The following is a 20,169-nucleotide window of genomic DNA, read 5'->3' as shown; positions in this document are numbered from 1 at the left end:
CCGGTAAAACAAAAGAAAAAACAGAAATAGTAGAAGAAAAAAAATAGGTACATCAAACTATCGAAATGATGCAATGGTTGAAAACTTCTTTTCAGTCTTTTTTTCACGCACTGGTACTTTCATTCTTAAGCAAGTGAAAAAGGAAAAATTTCAAGAAAATGAAAGACAAAAAAAGTCTACAAAATAGATTTTAAAAAGAAAGAAAACAAAAACTACCCGAACGTTGTCCTTTCTCCTCGATTATTTCAAATGTAATTCCGGTGCACAAAAGTTTTCCCGTATAGTTACCTTCAAAACAACGAGACAAACTCGAATTAAATCCACTCTTCTCCACCTGTAAACTTATGGCGTAGATTTCCCTAAATCCCGGCAGTCATTAAATCCTGAGATGATACTCCTTTTCTAAGTATTTGTGTGGAAGTAATTTTAGTCGTGTTTAAGTTTTGTCTTTTGCTTTTCTCGTCCTCGTCCTCGCGTTGTCGTTGTCGTTGAGTCGTCCTTTAACGGATAAAATCCACATCCAAACTGTATACCGACCGACCTACTAACTTCAACTGTGTCTTGTGTCACCCAGCCCAGCATTAGGAGGAATATATTTTTTTCCTGATAAATGTCCCTCGAGGCAAACGGAAAAGCTAGCGATGAATTTCCTCAGTCAGTCTCAGTAGTTGTCGGAGAATGGAGATTGAGAACTGACAAGGACGATGGCGATGATGTTGATGGTGATGAGGAGGAAAGTCTTACAAAGTTGAATGTGACTTTTGAGTTTGTGCAGTCAAGAGTCACACGATGCAGCAACAGCAGCGGCAGTGGTAGCAGCATCCTTACTCAATTCTTAATCGTCTCTAGGAAGTTTTGTGCCATTTTTTTCCATTTCCCTCAATTGCACGCATTAATGGAGGACAAAAAGGATATGGTATTTTAAAAACAAGAAAATGGTTTTTTTTCCTTATTCTCCTTGAAACGGTGTCAGAAAGGTAGGAAGTGCGGCAGGTCTTATTATATCCATAGATTTATACTCTATTCAGCCTTTCAGAGATAATCAAAGAGAATCTGGAAAATGTCTGTCAATCTTTGATATGCATTTATACAAAGAGGCCATAGTTGTTGTTGGTTTATATTTTCGCTGCCCACGCTGATGCTTTCTGCTGCTGAGGCTGATCTATAAGCGAGGACAAGCAAGCGCAATTAAGTGTCAGATAATTAACCTGAAGAGAAAAACCAATGAAAGACGAATAATTTAAGTAGGTTAGAAAATGAATTGAGTATTTCTTTTTATGAAGTGTTTTGTTTATTATTTTAAAAATAAACCATACAACATTTTTGTATACATATAGTTTTTTTTAAGTGTGTATATGATTAATGTTTTTTTAAAAGATTTTTTGTTTTGAGTAAATAAACATACCTACCTACGATATTATGACGTTACGAAATGTGTATTCCTAGGCTTATTAAAAAAAAAGAAGAATTTCTCAACAGAAAATAAATAATTGTGTCTTTTTTATTATTTTTAGTTTGTTTTACTGCATGCAGATGTTTTGTGGGTTTTTTTTTAAATTTTGTCTAGACACAATTTCGACCTTCGTTCAAAATATTATTTCTTGAAAATTTTACAGAAGAAATTAAAAAATTAAACAAATTAGAAGTGATGTTTAATATTTAAGATTAAGAAAGACAAATATTTTGTAATTTTTAATAATTTGTGAATAGTTGGTTTTCTTATTCATTTTTTATTTTGATTGAACTTTTAAGACATTTCAAAAAATTCAATTTCTTAATAAGTAGTGAATAATTTTTTAATGAATTATGAACATTGAAATTTATAATTAGTTTTCTCATATTTTATTGTATATTGTAGCTTTAATGATGTTCGTTTTGACAATTTCGAAACTACAAACCCTGACAAATTGGAAAATTGTTATGATAATTGTATTACACAAGATTATTGAAAATTAAAAAAAAAAAAAAAGGAGCTGGGATGCCACAGTGATAAATTCTCAACCCATCTGTCGATTTGTCTTACTTAAAATTTTACCAAAATATAAATAACAATATTTTGAGTAAATAATTATAATTTGAAGTCAATATCTTCCTTTGAAGGCAATATTTTTAATTTTTAAAAGGATGTTTAAGTTGAAAATGAATTTTTACCAACTTTTAGAAATTTTTGTTTAAAGAAATTGTCAATTCGGTTTTTCTCAAAATTTTAACAGGTGTCAGAAACGTTTTTTTCGTTGCATACAATTGATTTGGAGATAAAATATTTTTTTGTTCGTAAAATATTCGAGTTGGTAATTTTCTTGCTTTATATAAAAAAATGGTTATTGGATTTTTTTTTCAAAAATATATCACGTCGAAATATCGAGCCTTTTCCACCATTTTATCGTAAGCCACATTTTCGATAAAAAAGAAAACTTAATTTTTAAAATTTGTCATGAAGCTTTAAAGGATATTGTCATGTCTTCGTTTACGCATAATTCATAGTTTCCAATACTGACTTAGAGTATAAGTGTATTGAAGGATCTGCAGTAAGGTTTTGATTTGTCGTTTACGATAAAATTCATTTTGGCGCATCATTTGGTGCATCATTCCGCATTATTATCTCCATAAAAAAACTTCTTTGAAGTCTATAGATATGTCCGCAAAAATAGTGCAATGGCCTCGTCGTTTTTGAACGACTAATTTAAAAAATCATCAAAATCGAAAAACGTGGGTCGCAGTTCATTACTTCGCAAGATAAGTTTTCTGACTGCGTTTTTTTCGAGGAAGTGATGTTTTGAATAGTCCTTAGAGGTCTTGTAGTTTAATAGCCTTACATTATTTTTCCTTAGGGTATCGTCTATCTGTGACAATGCTTCTCGATCCAAACTTTAGTAACCCTTTATATACGAAGGAATTCCGTTTACTGCATAAAAAAAGTAATAAGGCATGGAAAACTTACCTCAAGACTCTGTGTCCAATCAAATTCTCTTTTTATGTTACTCTCTTTAATGAATTTAAGTCTCTTTACAGAGTTAATTTCACTTTCAAGAACATTTCATAAGATAAAACTGTTGATATCTGTTACGCTTTCGCAACCAATTTCCGTGAGTCATTTGTTAATAGCCTTAAAGTAGTTGATGAATTATATTTTCATAATTTTCACTCCATTTCCCAAACTAGCTGTAGTCATAACCCTGTACTACAGCATATGGTCTTTGATCTTTTACCCATGTTGACAAATATAAAGATAGTATTAAAAAAGTATAATAATGCTTAAGTTGAACCCTAACGTTCATATTCAAACTTTCACTAAAAACATGAAAATTTCCCAGCATATGTAAGAAATCATTTCTCACACCATTTTTCAAGAAAAGTAACAAGACGGATGTAACAAACTACAGGCCCATTCTAAAGCTTTCTTGCAATCCTAAATCGTTTAAAGAAGTTGTTTGTGAAGGTATATTATTTTTTTAGTAAGAATCTCATTTGCAAACAGCAACATAGGTTGGGAAAAAAAAATCAACCGTTACAAATATCGGCACGTTCTCAAACATATGTTCAAACGTTTTAGAACAAAGTTATGAAGTTGACTGTGTATACATTGACTTTTCTAAAGCTTTTGAAAAAGCATAGCCATGGAATTTTTTATTTAAACTTAAAGCTCTTGGTTTTCCACCAGATCCTATGAAGTAAAGTTTAGAATTTGCTCAATTTGGTGTTCCTCAGGGAAGCCATGTTGGGCCATTTCTGTTCATCCTATCTATTAACGATGTATCGTCATGTCTATGATCAAGTGAAGTTTTAATTATTGCTGACGATAAAAATAATGAATGATGAATTTTAAAATAATGAAGTCCACTCATGATCGTATTCTTTTACAAGCCGACATTGATAGTTTCATAATATGATGGTGTGGAGTAATAGCCTTGCCCTTAACCCTTTGAAATGCCAGATAACAATAACTTTAACTTAAAAACGAATCGGTACGATAGTGTATTTCATTATTGTATTAAAATTTAATTAAATTGAGTGGCGCAACAGTCCACTGTGAACCAGGGCCAAGTGACTTACAACTCTCAACCATTCCTGGGTGCAAGTACTGTTGTCAGGAATGGAAGGCCGAATCCGAACGACTAATTTGAGAAAGCACTTTTTCATGACAAGAATTACTCTTGAAGAATTTGTCAATTCCTCGCAAGAGGCAGTATCCGCGAAAATTATTTTTTTTTATTTAAGATGGCACAGGCAGGGATTGAACCCAAGACCCCTTGCATGACAGTTCTACGCACTAACCATCATGCCACGGGTACTACTTTGATTATTGTATATCACAGCAAAAACTGTGACGCGTATTAATATTAAAAAATGTATGTGATTATTTCTGTTCCAGCTTAGAATTAACACATCACATTCATTTCATTGTCACTAAGGCAAGTTCTATGCTTTGCAAAGGAGTTTAATGATCAGTCTGTCCTCATCATAAATATGAGGACTACCAATTTCGAAATGAAAACGAAAATGAAATTAATTCAACATAATTTAATTCGCTTTGCCCTAAAGGGCCTTCCTTGGGACGATCCATAAGATCTGCCTCCCTATGAACATCGTATTCTGCTTCCTCAAATCCAATCTCTATAATGTTAATAATGACTTAATATTTCTTCCATATTTGCTATCTTGTGTACATTTTCTAACTACTGAGGCGGAACTCAGCACCTGCTTAAATTTGATTTTATACATTTTGACTTCAATAAAACTAACTATTTGAAGAATGAAGCTATAAGCCTAATGAACATTAAATATAAGTTAACCATCGATAGATTCAAATCTAAATAAGTCTAATTAAAGTCATTGTTTAGAACCAGTGCTCTACTATCGTAAACGTCTTTACTTAATTTTGTGTTCTATAATAGTTCATGTTATGTGTTAATTATGCGTTGTATTTTGTGCGTGTGTTAAGCTGTAATTGTATTATTTTCTTACTAACAACTTACACATGCACTTATGATGAGGTTGCTATAAGCTAACTGAAAATGAAAATTCTGAAGTGTAACAATAACTTACAGATGGATTCTTGAAGTGTCCAACCACAAATGCGTGGTCATGATGGTGGCTCGATGATTTTATCTATCGCCACTTTGGAACAGTCTTAATATACTGGCTTTGGCTTAAAACTAAATGTAGTTCAATTCCAAACAAGATTAAGCCGAATTTTCACCATATTCGTCATGGGTAGGCAGACTAGGTTGTCCTTTATTCCACACCATGAAATTTGTTTTTCTTGTCTTTTTGTCGTTGATAGTTCTCAGTCCTTTATGATTAAGCGATTTATGAGAATTAATGTCAACTTGACAATAACAAAAACAATATTTTTAATAAATTAAAATTAAACGAATGAATATTTTCTAAAGCTATAATTCTACTGAAATAAAATCATTGTAAATTCTCGCAATATAATTTAATTATAGGTACAATAAGATTTTTCCTCATAATAAAAACATCTCACATCATCTTCGTGACCATTTATCAATAATAAGATTGACAATTCCGAAAAAAAAAAAATAATAATAATTTGTTTTGTTTTATTTTTAGACCATCATCCCATCAAACGAGCAGCCGGTGGATACTTCGCAAAATGATGACGAAAATATTGCCGCCGATGTTGTGGCACTTTTGAGGTAAGTGCCGCCTCTTTTTCCGTCTTACTATAACTGTATAACGTGCCTTTCATTTAAAGTTCTTAAAATAAACACTCACATATATGCTGCAACATTGATGAGATCATTTCAATATGTTTTCATTCTCTGAATATTTCACTTTGTTTTTAGTTTTTCTCTTGTATTTATTGTTTGTAAAAAATAAAAATAAAATAAAATTCTTGCACATTTTTTTTTCTCCATATTTTATCGCACTTCACCAAAAAAAAAATAAATAAAAATTCTAATAAAAACATCATCACCATCCGTGCACTAACAACCATATATGTAAATAATATCCCCAAAAATAAAACTTAACCTCCCAACCTTTGAACTGAAGTAATTCAACGACTATAATCCATCACCAACAGTCACCGGATTTGCTCGTTATGAATGCAAGGACTTCGCCGGCTTCATCATTTACAAATAACAATAACAACATAAGCAACAACAACAATAATATCAATCGCAGCCTCAAGGCTCAAGTCTTCTCGAAAAGTCCAAATTTCGTTCGAAAATCATTGTACGAAGACAACGGCAGCACTTGCAATATAATTGGCAACACTGGAGCTTGCAGTGGTGGTGGAAGTTTTTCTGAGGCGGGTGATATTGCAGAAATCCTGCGGAATGCCGATGACGCGATGATAGGTGACACCGGAACAACAAGATCTGAACGAATTCCAAGGCAATCAGGGGCGGCATATGTGTCAGGGGTAGATTTGGGGGATCGACAACATCATAATCAACTACTTCATCATCAGGCAACAACTTCAAGGGCTTTTACCGAAAACCATCAACATCAGCATCAGAGACCGCAACAACCGCAAAAGAAGTTGCCCAATATGGGGGCGGCGGGGAGAGGTCATCGAATTGGGGCGAGCAGTTTTGCCGATGGAATCGATTATCACTTGGGACTTATGGGATGGCGTAAAAAATGCCTTTACACACTTATACTTGTTCTTATGCTACTGATAATCGTTAATTTAATTCTAACACTGTGGATATTGAAAGTCATGGAGTTTTCTTCGGTGAGTTTAAATTTTGTTTTAATTGAAACACAATTATATAATATAATAACAAAGCTGTGAGTCACACATAAACAAATTCGTCAATGACATGACCCAATTTTCAATACTCTGATAATACGATTCCCTTGAACATTCTGTTTCAAAGTTTATTCAGTGCGTTAGTAACTTTCTTACATATTTGAAAAGTAGATTTTAAAAATTACAAGAATGAACTGCAAAATAATCTGAGAAAATTGAAAAACAAATTTTTTTTTTTCTGGGGCTAAATTATTCTTTTTTTTTATTTAATTGCTATATTTTGTATCAAATGGCTTATTTTAAGCCCAAAAACTGCGGTTTTTAAAATTTAAATGGTTTTAATTTCAAAATCAACCAATATGGGTACATTAGTACTTTACTGTCAAACATATTCAACTATTTCAAAACTGTAACCTTATTTTTTTTTTCAGTACAATTATTAGTTTTGGGTTTCCATGAAATTAAGAATTTCATATCGTTTAATTAAGAAAACACCGTTTCTTAGTTTCTATATTTTCGTTGAACTTCATTGAAGTAACCCTTATTTGTTGGATGGAAGAAATATCTATGTATTGGAAATAACTGATTATTTGGGAAATATTTTTGAAATATTCTTATAATTGTAAAAACTTAACCTATTGAAAAATAATTAAACGCAGACATAAATTTAAAACAAAGGCGGTAATAAAACCAAAAAGTCAAATAATGTATTTTGACGTCTGACCTAAGTTCTAAAACGAGATCAGACAGAACTTTAGATTACCAATGAGACAATTTAAGCGAAGAAAACAGCTTAAATTTTACTTTTTCTGTTCGATAACAAAAATAATAGAAGTTTATATGAAAAATATTTGAACTTTTGTTTTAAATATCCATATTTAAAACAGAATTATTCCAAGAAATAATAAAGAGATAAATGTAAACATTTTCATATTAATTTAATCCAAATAAATTTTGGAAACAAAAAGAGGTTTAATGCACTGTTTAGCATAAAACTCAAGATAATTAGGTAATAGTTTTGGTGAAAATTAAATTTAAAACATCGATGCATAATTTTTTACCATACTTTCAGTTAAATCCATAATAAATATGTGAACAACAAAATGTTTCAGTGTTTTTAAATAGTATCCATATCTTGCAAACATCAAATTTTTTTAATTCTCGAAATTGGTTGCCTTTCAGTTCCTAAAACCTTGCTAACGGACGTGTAGATTCACCATATTTTCGAATATAAAAAAAATAGACTGGGATACGACCCACACCGATAACTTCCCATCCCGTCTGTAGATTTGTCTTGCTTAAAATATGTAAAGTTTAGGTTTCCGTGTTTTGTTAAAAAAGTTATCAGTATTGTAAAAAATTTCAAAATAACCAAAAATATTTTGAATTATTATGAAATACTTTGATTTCAAAATCTATTTTTGTTAACGAGATTTTTAGTCGTTAATCAACTTTTACCAATATTAATAGCATTTGCGTACTATTTTGTGCAGATTTAAATTCTTTTTTGAAAAAATTGACTGTTAGTTTCTTATACAAAATTTGCTGAAAGTCGAAAGCAATATTTTCTAAGACATTAAATAAATTTGAAGCCAACATTTTTAATTTTTGAATGATATTTAAATTGAAAATCAATATTTACCAACTTTTGTTAATTTTTTTTTGTAAGAAACTGTCAATTCGATTTTTCGCAAAATTTTATGGAATATTCAAAACAACATTTTTTAAAAGATAAAATTAGTTTGAATCCATAATATAATTTTTTTGAAAAGATAATTGCGTCGAAATTCAATTTTTACAAACTTTAAGTAATGTTTTCTTTTAGGTTTTTATTAACTTCCCATAGGAAGTTATTGTAATGGGTCCAACTTGTCAAATTGAAAATTTTAACTTCTCGACGTTTCAAGGTCCCTAGAGTCGAATAAAAAAATTTTAGAAGGATGTCTGTGACTTGTAAGTGCGTGTGTCTGTACGTTAGCGACGTTTTTTTCGTCGTCCATAGCTCAAGAACCAGAAGAGATATCGACATCAAATATATTTATAAATTATATATTTTGTTATACAGAAAATAATGCAGAAAGATGCATGAAAGGGGCTCTCAAGAAAATTGTGTGGATTTTTTTTTACCATAGCAGTTTAAAAAAAAGCTGAACATTTTGGTTAACCCTAAATATCTTATGAACCAATGACGCTTGAGACATGAATTAAATTTTATATTATGTATTCTAACGTAAAAAAAAAACAATTATATTTTTATAAAAAAAAATCGAATTAACGGTTTTTTATAAATCAAAAAACTGTCACCTTGAAAATTTTACGATTAAAAAGTGATATCTCATCTTCAAAACATTTTTATGCAACGAAGGATGATGATTTTGACATCTGATACATTTTTGAAAAAATCGACAGTTTTTTATAAAAAATAAATACCCAAACAAATTTGTACTCAAACTTGGTAAAAAATGAATTTTGACTCAAATATCTTTTCAAAAATTTGAGAATACGGCTTCAAACTTATTTTATCTTATAAGAAATATTGTTTTCAACATTCTAAAAAATGTTAAGAAAAATCTAATGAACAGTTTTTTTTAAATAAAAAATAAAAAAAAAAACAGTACTAAAACTTGGTAAAAATTTACTTTCGACTCAAATATCTTTCCAAAAATTTAAAATATTGGCTTCAAACTTATTTAATTTCACAGAAAAGATTGCTTTCGATATTCAGTAATTTTTTTTATAAAAATCCGACAGTCTGTTTTAAAAAAAAAAATAAATCTACGAAAAATAGTACGCAAATTTTAAGTAAGACAAATCGACAGACGGGATGGGACCATCATTAACCGTTAAACCCATTTTTTCCGCCTCTGCCTCAAAACTCACAAAAGCCCAATTAACATCATGCTGAGTTATTCCAATTATGTCAATGTCATCAGCATATGCTAGTAATTGGACAGACTTTTGAAAGATAGTGCCTCTAGTGTTGACGTGTGAGCTCTGCACTATTCTTTCAAGCACGATATTGAGAAAATCACATGACAGCGCATCACCTCATCTAAAACCTTTTTTGACATCGAAGGGTTCTGTTAAATTGTTTCCAACCTTTATGGAGCAGCGTGAATTCTCCATGGTCATCCTGCACAAACGGACGAGTTTGGCAGGGATGCCAAAAATTGACATGCATCTATACAGCTCGTCTGTGTAGATGCTGTCATATGCGGCCTTGAAATCGATGAAAAGATGGTGGGTGTCGATTTGGTGTTATTGGGTTTTTTTCAGGATCTGCCGAATGTGACTTTCCTGGTCTAAAACCAAACTGATAAGGACCTATCAGGTTATTGACTATGGGCCTTAGACGTTCACATATTACGACAGAGAAGATTTGATAGGTTATGTTAAGGAGACTGATTCCTCTATAGTTGGTGCAGTTTAAAGGGTCTCCTTTTTTCAATTGCTATGGTAAAAAAAAACTATATACATTAAATTTTTTTTAGAGTCCTTTCTGCTTCTTTCTGCGTTATTATCTGTATAACACAATTTATTTAAAGTCGAAACCTCTATTGGCTTTAAGCTATGGACGACGAAAAAAACGTCGCGAACGTATGAACGTTCGAACGTACCTACACACGGACGCACATACGTCTCTCTAAAAATCTTTTATTTCTACTCTTTGGACCTTCAAACGCCGAGAAATGTCAAAATTTTCAATTCGACATATCGGACCGATTCCAATAAGTTCCTATATGAAGTTAATAAAAATGAGGTATGAAGATTATGCAAATTTTAGTTCGCGAATCGTTTAAATTTTATTTGTATGGACTTCAATTAGTTCAAAAAGCTGTGATAAACAATTCACCATTTTTCGTATTTTTCTCAAATCCAGAGGAAGGCACTGCACTTACATCATTGGCTTTAGTTATTTTTTTAACATTTATATTGATAGTAGTCTGGTCTTATGAAAATTGTAAAATAGTAAATCACAAATAGTTTTTTTGAGAAGATATTTTTCATAACTTTTTCTTCTTAGTATACTTATTTCTTACTGTGCTCATGTTGAACATCCTCTAACTTCATAACATTACGGATTACACTCAACTGGTCTACAAAATACCATTTTTTTCTGCGAATTCGAGTTTCGCCTATAAATGTTTTTATCACATCGGGCTTAAAAAAAACTTTAGAAATGCTAAAAACAATCGAAAACAGGTTTTTTAGTTCCAAGTTTAAACTCAAATCTATCTCTTAACAATAAATTGTGCGATAATTTTGCAAAGGAAAAATCTTTCTCTTCTACATACAATGTAAATTATTTTTGTTTTTGAAAATTTTTATATTAATATAACTTAGCCTTTATGTGAAGTTTTGGTAAAACATTGAATTGAATACTTTCATAATTTCGAAAAATGTTAGTACTTATTTCACAAATAAACCTTATTTTAAACTATTTGCTTTTGTTTTAATAATACCCGTTTTCAACATTATTTTTATATTTTGTTAATATATTTCAAGAACTTGATATAACAGAATTGTTTAAATAATAGATTCGTTACAAGAACAAACCTTACTTTCAACCATTTTGCCTTTTTCTGTTGAAAACATGAATGGCTTAGCGTTTATTTCAGTTTTTTTGGAAGACAGGTAATATCTAACAAGTTATGAAGATTTTTCCAATATTATACATATTCCAACAGAAAATTAAAAAAAAAAAAACGATTATAGATTTCAAAAACCGTCATGGGTTTTATTGTTAAAAAGCTACTTCATAAATGTGTATAGCCTTAAAAAGTCGTGTGTTTTTCGAATTTTTAAAAATTATATTTCAAAAACCTAACGTTGCCAGTAAGAAAACCTTGTCGACCAGGGTTATTAAGATACATACCTTTAAAGATTGAGGTATTACTTCCTTTAATTATAAGCCACTAAAAGGGTCTAAACGGAATATCGTCATAACAAACTTTCATTTTTAAATAAAAATAAAAATTAAATTTAATAAGGTTTTGAAGTTGCAGACAACACATTTAGTTCGTCTTCTTTTAAATTGAATTCCATGACCGTTCTTATTTAACCTGGCAAAGACAACTTTAGCTATAATAATGAATTATCAAAAACTTGAAAATGTTCCAAGCTTCTAAAACTCAGAGTTTTATTTTATATGAAAGGCCATATTCTTAAAAAAAAAAGCATTGCTTCTGCAAAGGTTTTAAATAGATGTACGAGGTAGGTAAATATATCTAGTGGTACAGGTGCAAGAGAGGCCTTTATATACATAGAGAGAATTTAAAGTACATAATGCTTATTTTTTTTAGGACTTTTATACAGATTTGAATCTTTTCTTGACTTTTTTGTTTAAGATACATTGGTTTGCCCTCTGAATATTAACCTCATAGAATAAAATTCTTTTTAATAAGTGTTCGTTCTGATTTGTCTCTACAAATATTTCTAAGTTTTTATTCTTCTTCTAGATCAATTTTAAATGCTGCTGCCTGTTTGCAGAACCACATTTTACCACTTTTTTCTATAGTTAATTTCCCTAAAATAATCTTGTTTGAAAACATCACCTTTATAAGTAAGAGTAACATCTTATCAAGATCAAAAACAAAATGTTTACCTCAAAATGACATTTAAAAGTGAAAGTAAATGTTGGTGGTTGGCCTTTTCAATCAAAAGCCTAATACGATTCATTAACCTTGAAAAAATATGTGCTTAAAACATAAATTATTCAAGCTCATTTTAGTTTCACTATATATCTTTGTATTTCTCCAGTGAATTAAATTATTAAATATTATAAACATTTGACCACAAAATATTAATCTCATACATAAATATTTAACCTCATTTATGTGTTGGGGTAAACAAAATACCCTTGAGGTCCTTAATCGTTTATCATCTTTATAATTTAACTACAAACAAACCAAAATGTCATTATTCTTCGTTTACCCCTTTTCTAATATTATGTTCACACACACACACAGCCAAACTTAAACTAAAATACAAACACAGAGAAATTTAGTAAGTTAAAGATAACAGAAAACACCTTTAACCACGATATATTTCAAATCTCATATCCCGTCATATATCGAATCAATTTATCTTCCAGGAAGGCATGGGCCAGCTTAAAATTGTTCCTGGCGGCATTCAGCTAACTGGTCAAGCGTTAATAATGGATCTGCTTCGGGCTTCGACAATACGTTCCAAACACGGTCAACCCATATCTATAGGTAAGTCCATCCCCCCTTAAATATACCTAAGTAAACTTATGTTTGTCATTCTGTCTCTGAATTTTATTTATGTAAATTTTTGGATCGGCCTTAAGGTCATCATCATCAGCTTCATCCTCATCTTTATCGTTTTTAGGGGTGACGTAACCAATCTTTGTCAGTTTGGATGACGAATGTTTATAGATGGGCATAAACAGATATGACCACCAAATCCGGTGTCAAAGACCAAAAATTCATTCAACTTTCCAACTCCCTTATACCCATCACCTCCCCTTTTTTGTATATACCCACAACACCTTTCATAATTCCAAAGCAAAGCTAAAATTTCAGTCTTGACTATATTTATTTTCAATTGAAAAACTTTGGCGTTCATTGGTTTTGGCATTTATTTAGTTTTTTGTGTGTTTTGTTGTTGTTGTTTTGCAGAGTCATCACGTAATTTCTCCATCAATACACGTGACACGAATGGCATCCTGGAGAATCATTTATTCTTGGGACACGATAAGCTCGAATGCCTTTCGACGGGATTCCAAATCAACGACACTACCGGTCGAAATTTATTTTCTGTTACTCGGGATGAGGTCTCTATCGGGGCGCACGCATTACGTATCGATGGCGAGGGTGGTGCCATCTTTCGAGAGTCCATACAAACACCGCATGTACGTGCCGAAGCTGGTCGAGAGTTAAGGTGAGTTATTGTCGTCGTAGTCGTCGTCGTCTGAATAAAAACGGAAGTCGATTTTGGTATTCTCGATGTTCGAAGTTGATAAATAGCATTTGGGTGTATAGTTTTGTGCGTTTTTTAAAGTGCACCGTTTGCTTTGTTCTTTAGATCTTTAAAACTTTATGTTTGTTTATTTCTTTTTTTGTTTATTTAGATTTGAATCACCAACACGTCAACTGGAGATGACAGCAGCAAAAGATATAAATTTACAATCAAGAGCTGGAGGCATAGAGTTATCTGCACTCAACGATGTCAAGTTGAGTGCACTTGACGGATCGGTAAGTGAAATTTTATTTTTGTCTCATTTTATGTCTTTTTTAGGGTATGAGAAATTATGGAGGTAGTTTATATTTATGTGGGCATTATATTTGCCAAATGCATGCATCAACCAAGCTTATTTTGAATCACAGTTTGGAATGTTTTTGGCGATTCGGTTGCGAGATGTGAATTTCACGTCATTTTTTGCTTACATTAAAATTGTTCGTTGTTTTAAAAAACGTTTAAAAATATTTTTTGACAAAAATTACTGATTAAAAACTTGTATTCGGTGGCGTATGTGGAATATTTTTTGTTTCAATAGTTAGAAATATATCATCGGATCCTTTCGGTGCTGTAGGCAAGAGGATTCCTTAAGAGATAATTCATTCCAGCTGTGTCCAATTTTATACGTCCGTCATCACCATCGTTTCTTAAATGCAAATTCGAACAATATAGAAGGATTTCCATTAAGAGGTTTCATTTTAGAGCTTGAACAAAATAGAGTATTTTCTAAGAGAAATCAATGATGTCTATATTAATATAAAGGAAGAGTTATTCCATTAACGATTAAAACAACACTCAAAAATGGCTACCGCTGCTAAATATTGCAGCACCATGTCATTTTCATGAAACCACCCATGACCAAATCTCGACATTGCCACTTTGTGTCCTCGATATCTTCAAAAAATTACATCTTTAAGATCTTGAATACAATGTGCGAGAATCCACGTGCAACTAATTTTTATCCTCAATTAAATCAAAAACTTTAAAACGTCTTAAATCACGAGATCTTGATGCCCAATTTTAATGACGTCTTCAGGAAAAAACATTGCCAGAAACTTTTCATTCGCGCACTGCCTCCGCCATGTTGATAATAAACGTCTACCATCAAGTTATTAACTAAAGCTTGGTGCTGAAATCCATTCAGCGTAACAGTTGCGTAACCTTATTTTTTGAATAGATAACATGTTGAAATACGACGTTGTTTTTAATTATTAACAACCAGAGTTCTTTTGTTGAATGAACCATAAAGGCCTTAACGCCTAAGTCCTTTTCCAAAATACGATGCAACGTTTTTCTTAATAGTTAATTTCATAAATCATCGTAATCGACAAGCGTGGGGTTCTTGTAAGCACTACTGGCCTTAGCACTAATATTTTTGGTTGTTCTTTTGTTCGAGAAAGTGCTTCACGACGAAACAAAAGTGCATTAGGTTTGCGTACTGTGACTGCAAAATTAAATTTTTACAATTAAATTGTGTTGTCAAAGTGTGTGTCGTTCTGTTTTTAGTAATGACGTGGTTTTCACTTATCAAATATCGAGAGATGGTATCCATCTAAATAGCTGTTTGGTCCTTATAAATGTGTGTCTTTAGTTCTGTATTTCAAAACTCTTTGAACTAAGAATAATGTATACCAAAATGCTATTTAAAAAACACACTAAATTCTGTTTTGGATAAGCAGCATGAAACTAACTTTATAAAAATTGACAAAAATACTATTGAGAACAAAAAAGTCACAAAAAACTTTAAAAAAATCCTTTTAGCAAACCTCAAAATTCATGTTTCTTTAAATATTTTTGATGCATCTTAGTTCTTTAAATGTTTGCAAAAGTAGGGTCAGAGAAATTGTAATAAACACTTTTTCTCTAAAATATTCTATTTAAAAATAATGTTCAACAAAATTCTGAAAATTAGCGAAAGAATAGAAATCGTAGCTCAAACACTTGGAAACAACAGTTTATATTTTTAATTTTACAACATTTTTGCAGCATTATCTGTAATTAAAAGTAAAAAATCTGTCAATTTGTGACTTTTGAAATGTTCTAGGACAGTCTAAGTTAAACACCTCCTATCAATACAGTGTCTAGATGACCACTTCCCAATTTTTCCAAACATAACTTAGAGAACTCCCACCCCCAGGGCCGGATTTAGAGTTCTGAAGGCCTTGGGCAATAAAGGAGCGGAGGCCTCCTTGTCCCAAATTATTTTCAAAATTAAGTAAACCATTTGTTTCACTTGAGTGTTTCAGTAAATAATTTATTGTGAAGCCAAGTAGATTCCTTTACAACAAACACATATAAATTTAAACGGAAAAAAGAATTATCTGGAATTAAATTTTAGGGTTAACGAACCTTTTAAACTTTTTTCGTTGAAAAATCGCTGACGATTTCGTTGAAATCTAGTTCTCGGAGTATATCGCTTTCAATGCTCATGAGAGAACGCTTCGATAGACGGTTTTGTCCCATCGTGGTTCGAAGCTTATTTTTTTTAATTTTCATTTTTGAAAATGAGCGCTCTCCAGTGCAATTTGTTACCATCAAAACCAAATACATTCTCAATGCAATTTCGAGGTTTGGGACTGTAGCTCTGAAATTTAGATTTTCGAGAATTTGGTAATAAAATAGTATAGTCGATTGATCTGTTCCATAGGCGTTTTCCTTTTTGTATGAGTCAATCAAAGACACAAATTAAACCAACCCATTACCAAAACTAGGCTCTAAATCATCCGAATACACTTTCACTAATTTCTCTGAAATAAAGGCGGATACTTTGTATTTTTCCTTGGGTGACAGATTTGCGCCTTGTGTTTTCCAGTAACCGAGTGGGTTCAACCTCAAGATGGGGTGGATTTTGTATGACAATCGAAATCGATATTCTTCAATAATTATACAAATAAATTACTATTGACCGACTGTGATTTTTTTCAATTTCTTGCATGCAGTAAGGTTCGTGAATAATTGATGGCATTTAATTGTGTCACAATAATTATTATTTCCTTATCAAACTGCATACCTGATTGCATATAGAAATATGAAAAAAGTTATTAATAAGTCAACAATAATTGATTTTTCCAAGAATTGCAGAACACCGATTCTTCATAAACAGCTTTACGGCTTTTTATATCATTCGTTTATGGTAAATGATTAAGATGATAATGATGATGTTCAATGTCAGTCGATTATATGTTGAGTTGATGCAGTGAATCAATGATGATATCCTACACATACATAAGAAAAAATATTGTTGAGACACGAAATCGAATACCTAACCTCCAAGGATGCAGACAAGTACCACCCCAGTCAGCCATTAAGCGATTGGGATACTCACTCAAGATGGGAAGTGAATTGTAAGTGCTTCTTATCAGGGCCATTTGATACTTTGATGTTTCACTGATTGCTTGATTGGAGTGAACAAATATAGATCAATGATTTATGTTATTTAAAATTAATATAATTAAATAATCAGGTATGTAGAAAGCACTGTAGGCTGTAGGTAAAGGTAAAGAGCAAAAAATATATATATCAAAGGAAAAGATGTTTACTAGTGTTTATTAGTGGGAATTTGAAACAAAAATGTTCCAAAATCAATATTGTGGGGGCCCCCTGTTTGTAAAGGCCTTGGGGCTTCCACCCTGGTTGCCCTCCCCTCAATCTAGCCCTGCCCACGCCAATATCCCATATTCATTTTGGAAATTATGTTCAACATTAAATTAAAGTCTTGTAAATTTTAACGTATCGATGCAAAAATATAAGAAACATCTCAAAATTTGTGCAAGCATTTTATTAAAATCGAATTTATAAAAAAATAAGGGTTAAGTCAAAAGTTGTTCATTTATTCACGAGTACGAGTACAACAGCTTTTTCTTAAATTGTAATTGCATTTTATTTATTTTTGAAACTTCCCCCTATCTACCTTCACATTCCTATTTCAATATTATTAAATTCTATCTTCAGATACGTCTTGAATCGGCTAAAATTCTAATGCCAAATCTAAGAACAGCTCAACCTCCAATACCTGGTGCTGGACAAAGTCGTGAGCACATGCATAGAGTCTTCCAATTATGCGCATGTTCCAATGGAAAATTATTTCTAGCATCTCCCCATACAATTTGCGCTGGTGATGATACAACAGTTTGCAGATGATCCGAAAGTTAAATTTAAAACCCACCAAATATTTAAAATTTTAAAAACAAAAAATAAACAACAAATATCATAGAAGCTCTTAATGATTCGAAATCCAAAATTAAAAAAAAAAAATATTTATTAAATATAATATAGATTATATAAAATAAGAGTTATAATTTATTAAAATTTTAATTTAATTTTGTAAATAAATTTTAAATATAAAAATAGTTAAATTATGTAAGTAAAATTCAAAATAATGTATAATAGATTAAAATTATAGGTAAACAAAATAAAATAAATAGTAACATAAGAACCACTTACAAGAGGCCTATTAGAATTTATAAAATTTGTAAATTATAAAATTAACTAAAATATATAATTAAATATATATACATAAATACATATATCATCGATAAAATAAATAATAAAAATATAAACAACAATTGAAAACAAGAAAAAAACAACTTTGGCAATAAAAACAAAAATAAATATTTGAATATGTGGAAAAACGAAAATTATCAAAAAATCATACTAATATTTGTCTATTAAAATAAACTAAAAAAGATACATCATATCTGAAAATATAAAAATATACATAAAAAGGGATATTAGTTTTAGACTAAAGTAATTTAAAAAAAAGAAAACACAAAACTATAACCAAACAAAATGAGCTTCTTTTGCAATTTTGGACAGAAAAATAGTTAAGATACAAAAATATAGGGAAATGGTAAATAAATCAATTAAAATATCTTAAAAAAAATTATTAAATGTTCGAATATAAAATAATTTATTATTTATGATTGTTACAAATTTAGCATAGAAAAATATATTTATTTATATTATTTCTAATTAAGAAAATTAATCAATTGCTGTCCAATATAAATTTTGTTTTTTCAAACGGTCCGTTCCCAAGATGGGATATCAAATATAAAAACAAAAACTTGGTACGTTTACAACGAAAATGAAAAGGAATGCGCTACTTTCTTTATCAATTAATATTATTATGTCTCTTATTAAACATCTGCAATCTACGTATAATCAAAAAATATATCGAAAAAAAAAAACTAAATTATAAAAATGCATAAATAAATTGAGAAAAGGGTAATTTTTAATGTAAAATATGTGTTATTTTATTTTTTAAAACTTCGATTGTAACATAAATTTAAGTAAATAAATTTAAGCATGGATTTTTTTTTTAATTTATGTAGTTAAAGATTATTATTTTTAAACTTACGGCAATCATATCAATTTAAAAAAAAAACTATATAATACAAAATTAATGTAGCGATGATAAATTTAAATACATAAAAATAGCTTTATGTATGTAACCAAAATTTTAATATTGGGCAATCAAGTAACTAAACTAGCCTTAAACATAAATGTTTTATTTATCCACTTCATTTTTTAAAATTCTCTATCAGCTATTTATTGTTATTCGTTATGAGCAAATTATTTTTAAGTTTTATTTACTTTATAGAATAAATTTAATTGAACCAAATGTATAGAAATTTTCTACACAAAGTGTAAAATAATGCAAAAACAAAAGCACAACATCACTATACAGAAAAATAAAACAAAAACAAAATATTGTAAAATAGAATTTGTTAATATTATTAAAAATAAAAATAAAATAAGTTTGAACAAAAAGCAAGAGAATTATATAAGAATGTAAAAAACCAAAACTAAAATGAAACAAAAATTTAATAAACAATATAAAAATATTTGTTAGATGATTTTTTTGATACCGATGAATGAGAATTGATTTGAAATATATAATGAATTATAGACCAAACCAATAATAAAGTTTTCAGTGAAATGAAATTTAATTAAATTGTGTTATTGTTGATTGTTTTTTTTATAAAGATATTTTTATTTACAGTGAAGAATCGTTAAATGACGACAACGTGATTTGTAACTTTATGTTATGAAACGCTGTATTTATAGATAGCTACACTGCCACAGAGAGAGGCTTGAGACCTTCTAACTATCTATGCTAAGTTTTTCTTATTTAACTTGGCTTAGACAAAGTAGAACAACAAATCAGTCCCCTTATCTTAATTGGAAATTTCACCAAAAGCAAAAATTTATCACGCCAAACGCTTCGGACAATATAATGAACAAATTAAGGTTTCTCAAAATGCCCTCTTATGTTCAAGAGGATCCGTTTTCATAATATTGCAGAAGCCTTTACAGTGAGCTTCTTAGATAGCACTCGAGTGGTACATTCATCGTTCCTTATAATATTTGAAAGGATATAAATCTTCTTCTTCGTCAGGTTGTTCTTCGTTTTCTCGTAGAATGTAATAAATTTTCTGGCACCGCCTTTTATATTCTCAGCAAAA

The 20,169-nt window shown here is 30.3% G+C and overlaps 1 protein-coding gene across 1 annotated transcript in view; it reads left to right on the top strand.

Annotated features, from left to right (window-relative positions):
- The window catches only part of LOC129947582 (delta-sarcoglycan), a 32,824-nt gene extending 13,276 nt beyond the window's left edge, over positions 1-19,548 (top strand). Inside the window, exons 2-7 of the mRNA XM_056058200.1 lie at positions 5,575-5,660; positions 6,050-6,706; positions 12,819-12,939; positions 13,366-13,627; positions 13,818-13,941; positions 17,657-19,548. Coding sequence (XP_055914175.1) covers positions 6,068-6,706; positions 12,819-12,939; positions 13,366-13,627; positions 13,818-13,941; positions 17,657-17,845 — 1,335 coding nt within the window. The 5' untranslated portion in view covers positions 5,575-5,660; positions 6,050-6,067 and the 3' untranslated portion in view covers positions 17,846-19,548. The remainder of the gene's footprint in view (positions 1-5,574; positions 5,661-6,049; positions 6,707-12,818; positions 12,940-13,365; positions 13,628-13,817; positions 13,942-17,656) is intronic.
- The last annotated feature ends 621 nt before the right edge of the window (positions 19,549-20,169 follow it).

The sequence above is a fragment of the Eupeodes corollae genome, chromosome 2, assembly GCF_945859685.1.
Source record: "Eupeodes corollae chromosome 2, idEupCoro1.1, whole genome shotgun sequence".
NCBI classification, from domain to species: Eukaryota; Metazoa; Arthropoda; class Insecta; order Diptera; family Syrphidae; genus Eupeodes; species Eupeodes corollae.
Note: the sequence above shows the minus strand (reverse complement) of the source record. Positions and strands in the feature narration are given on the sequence as shown.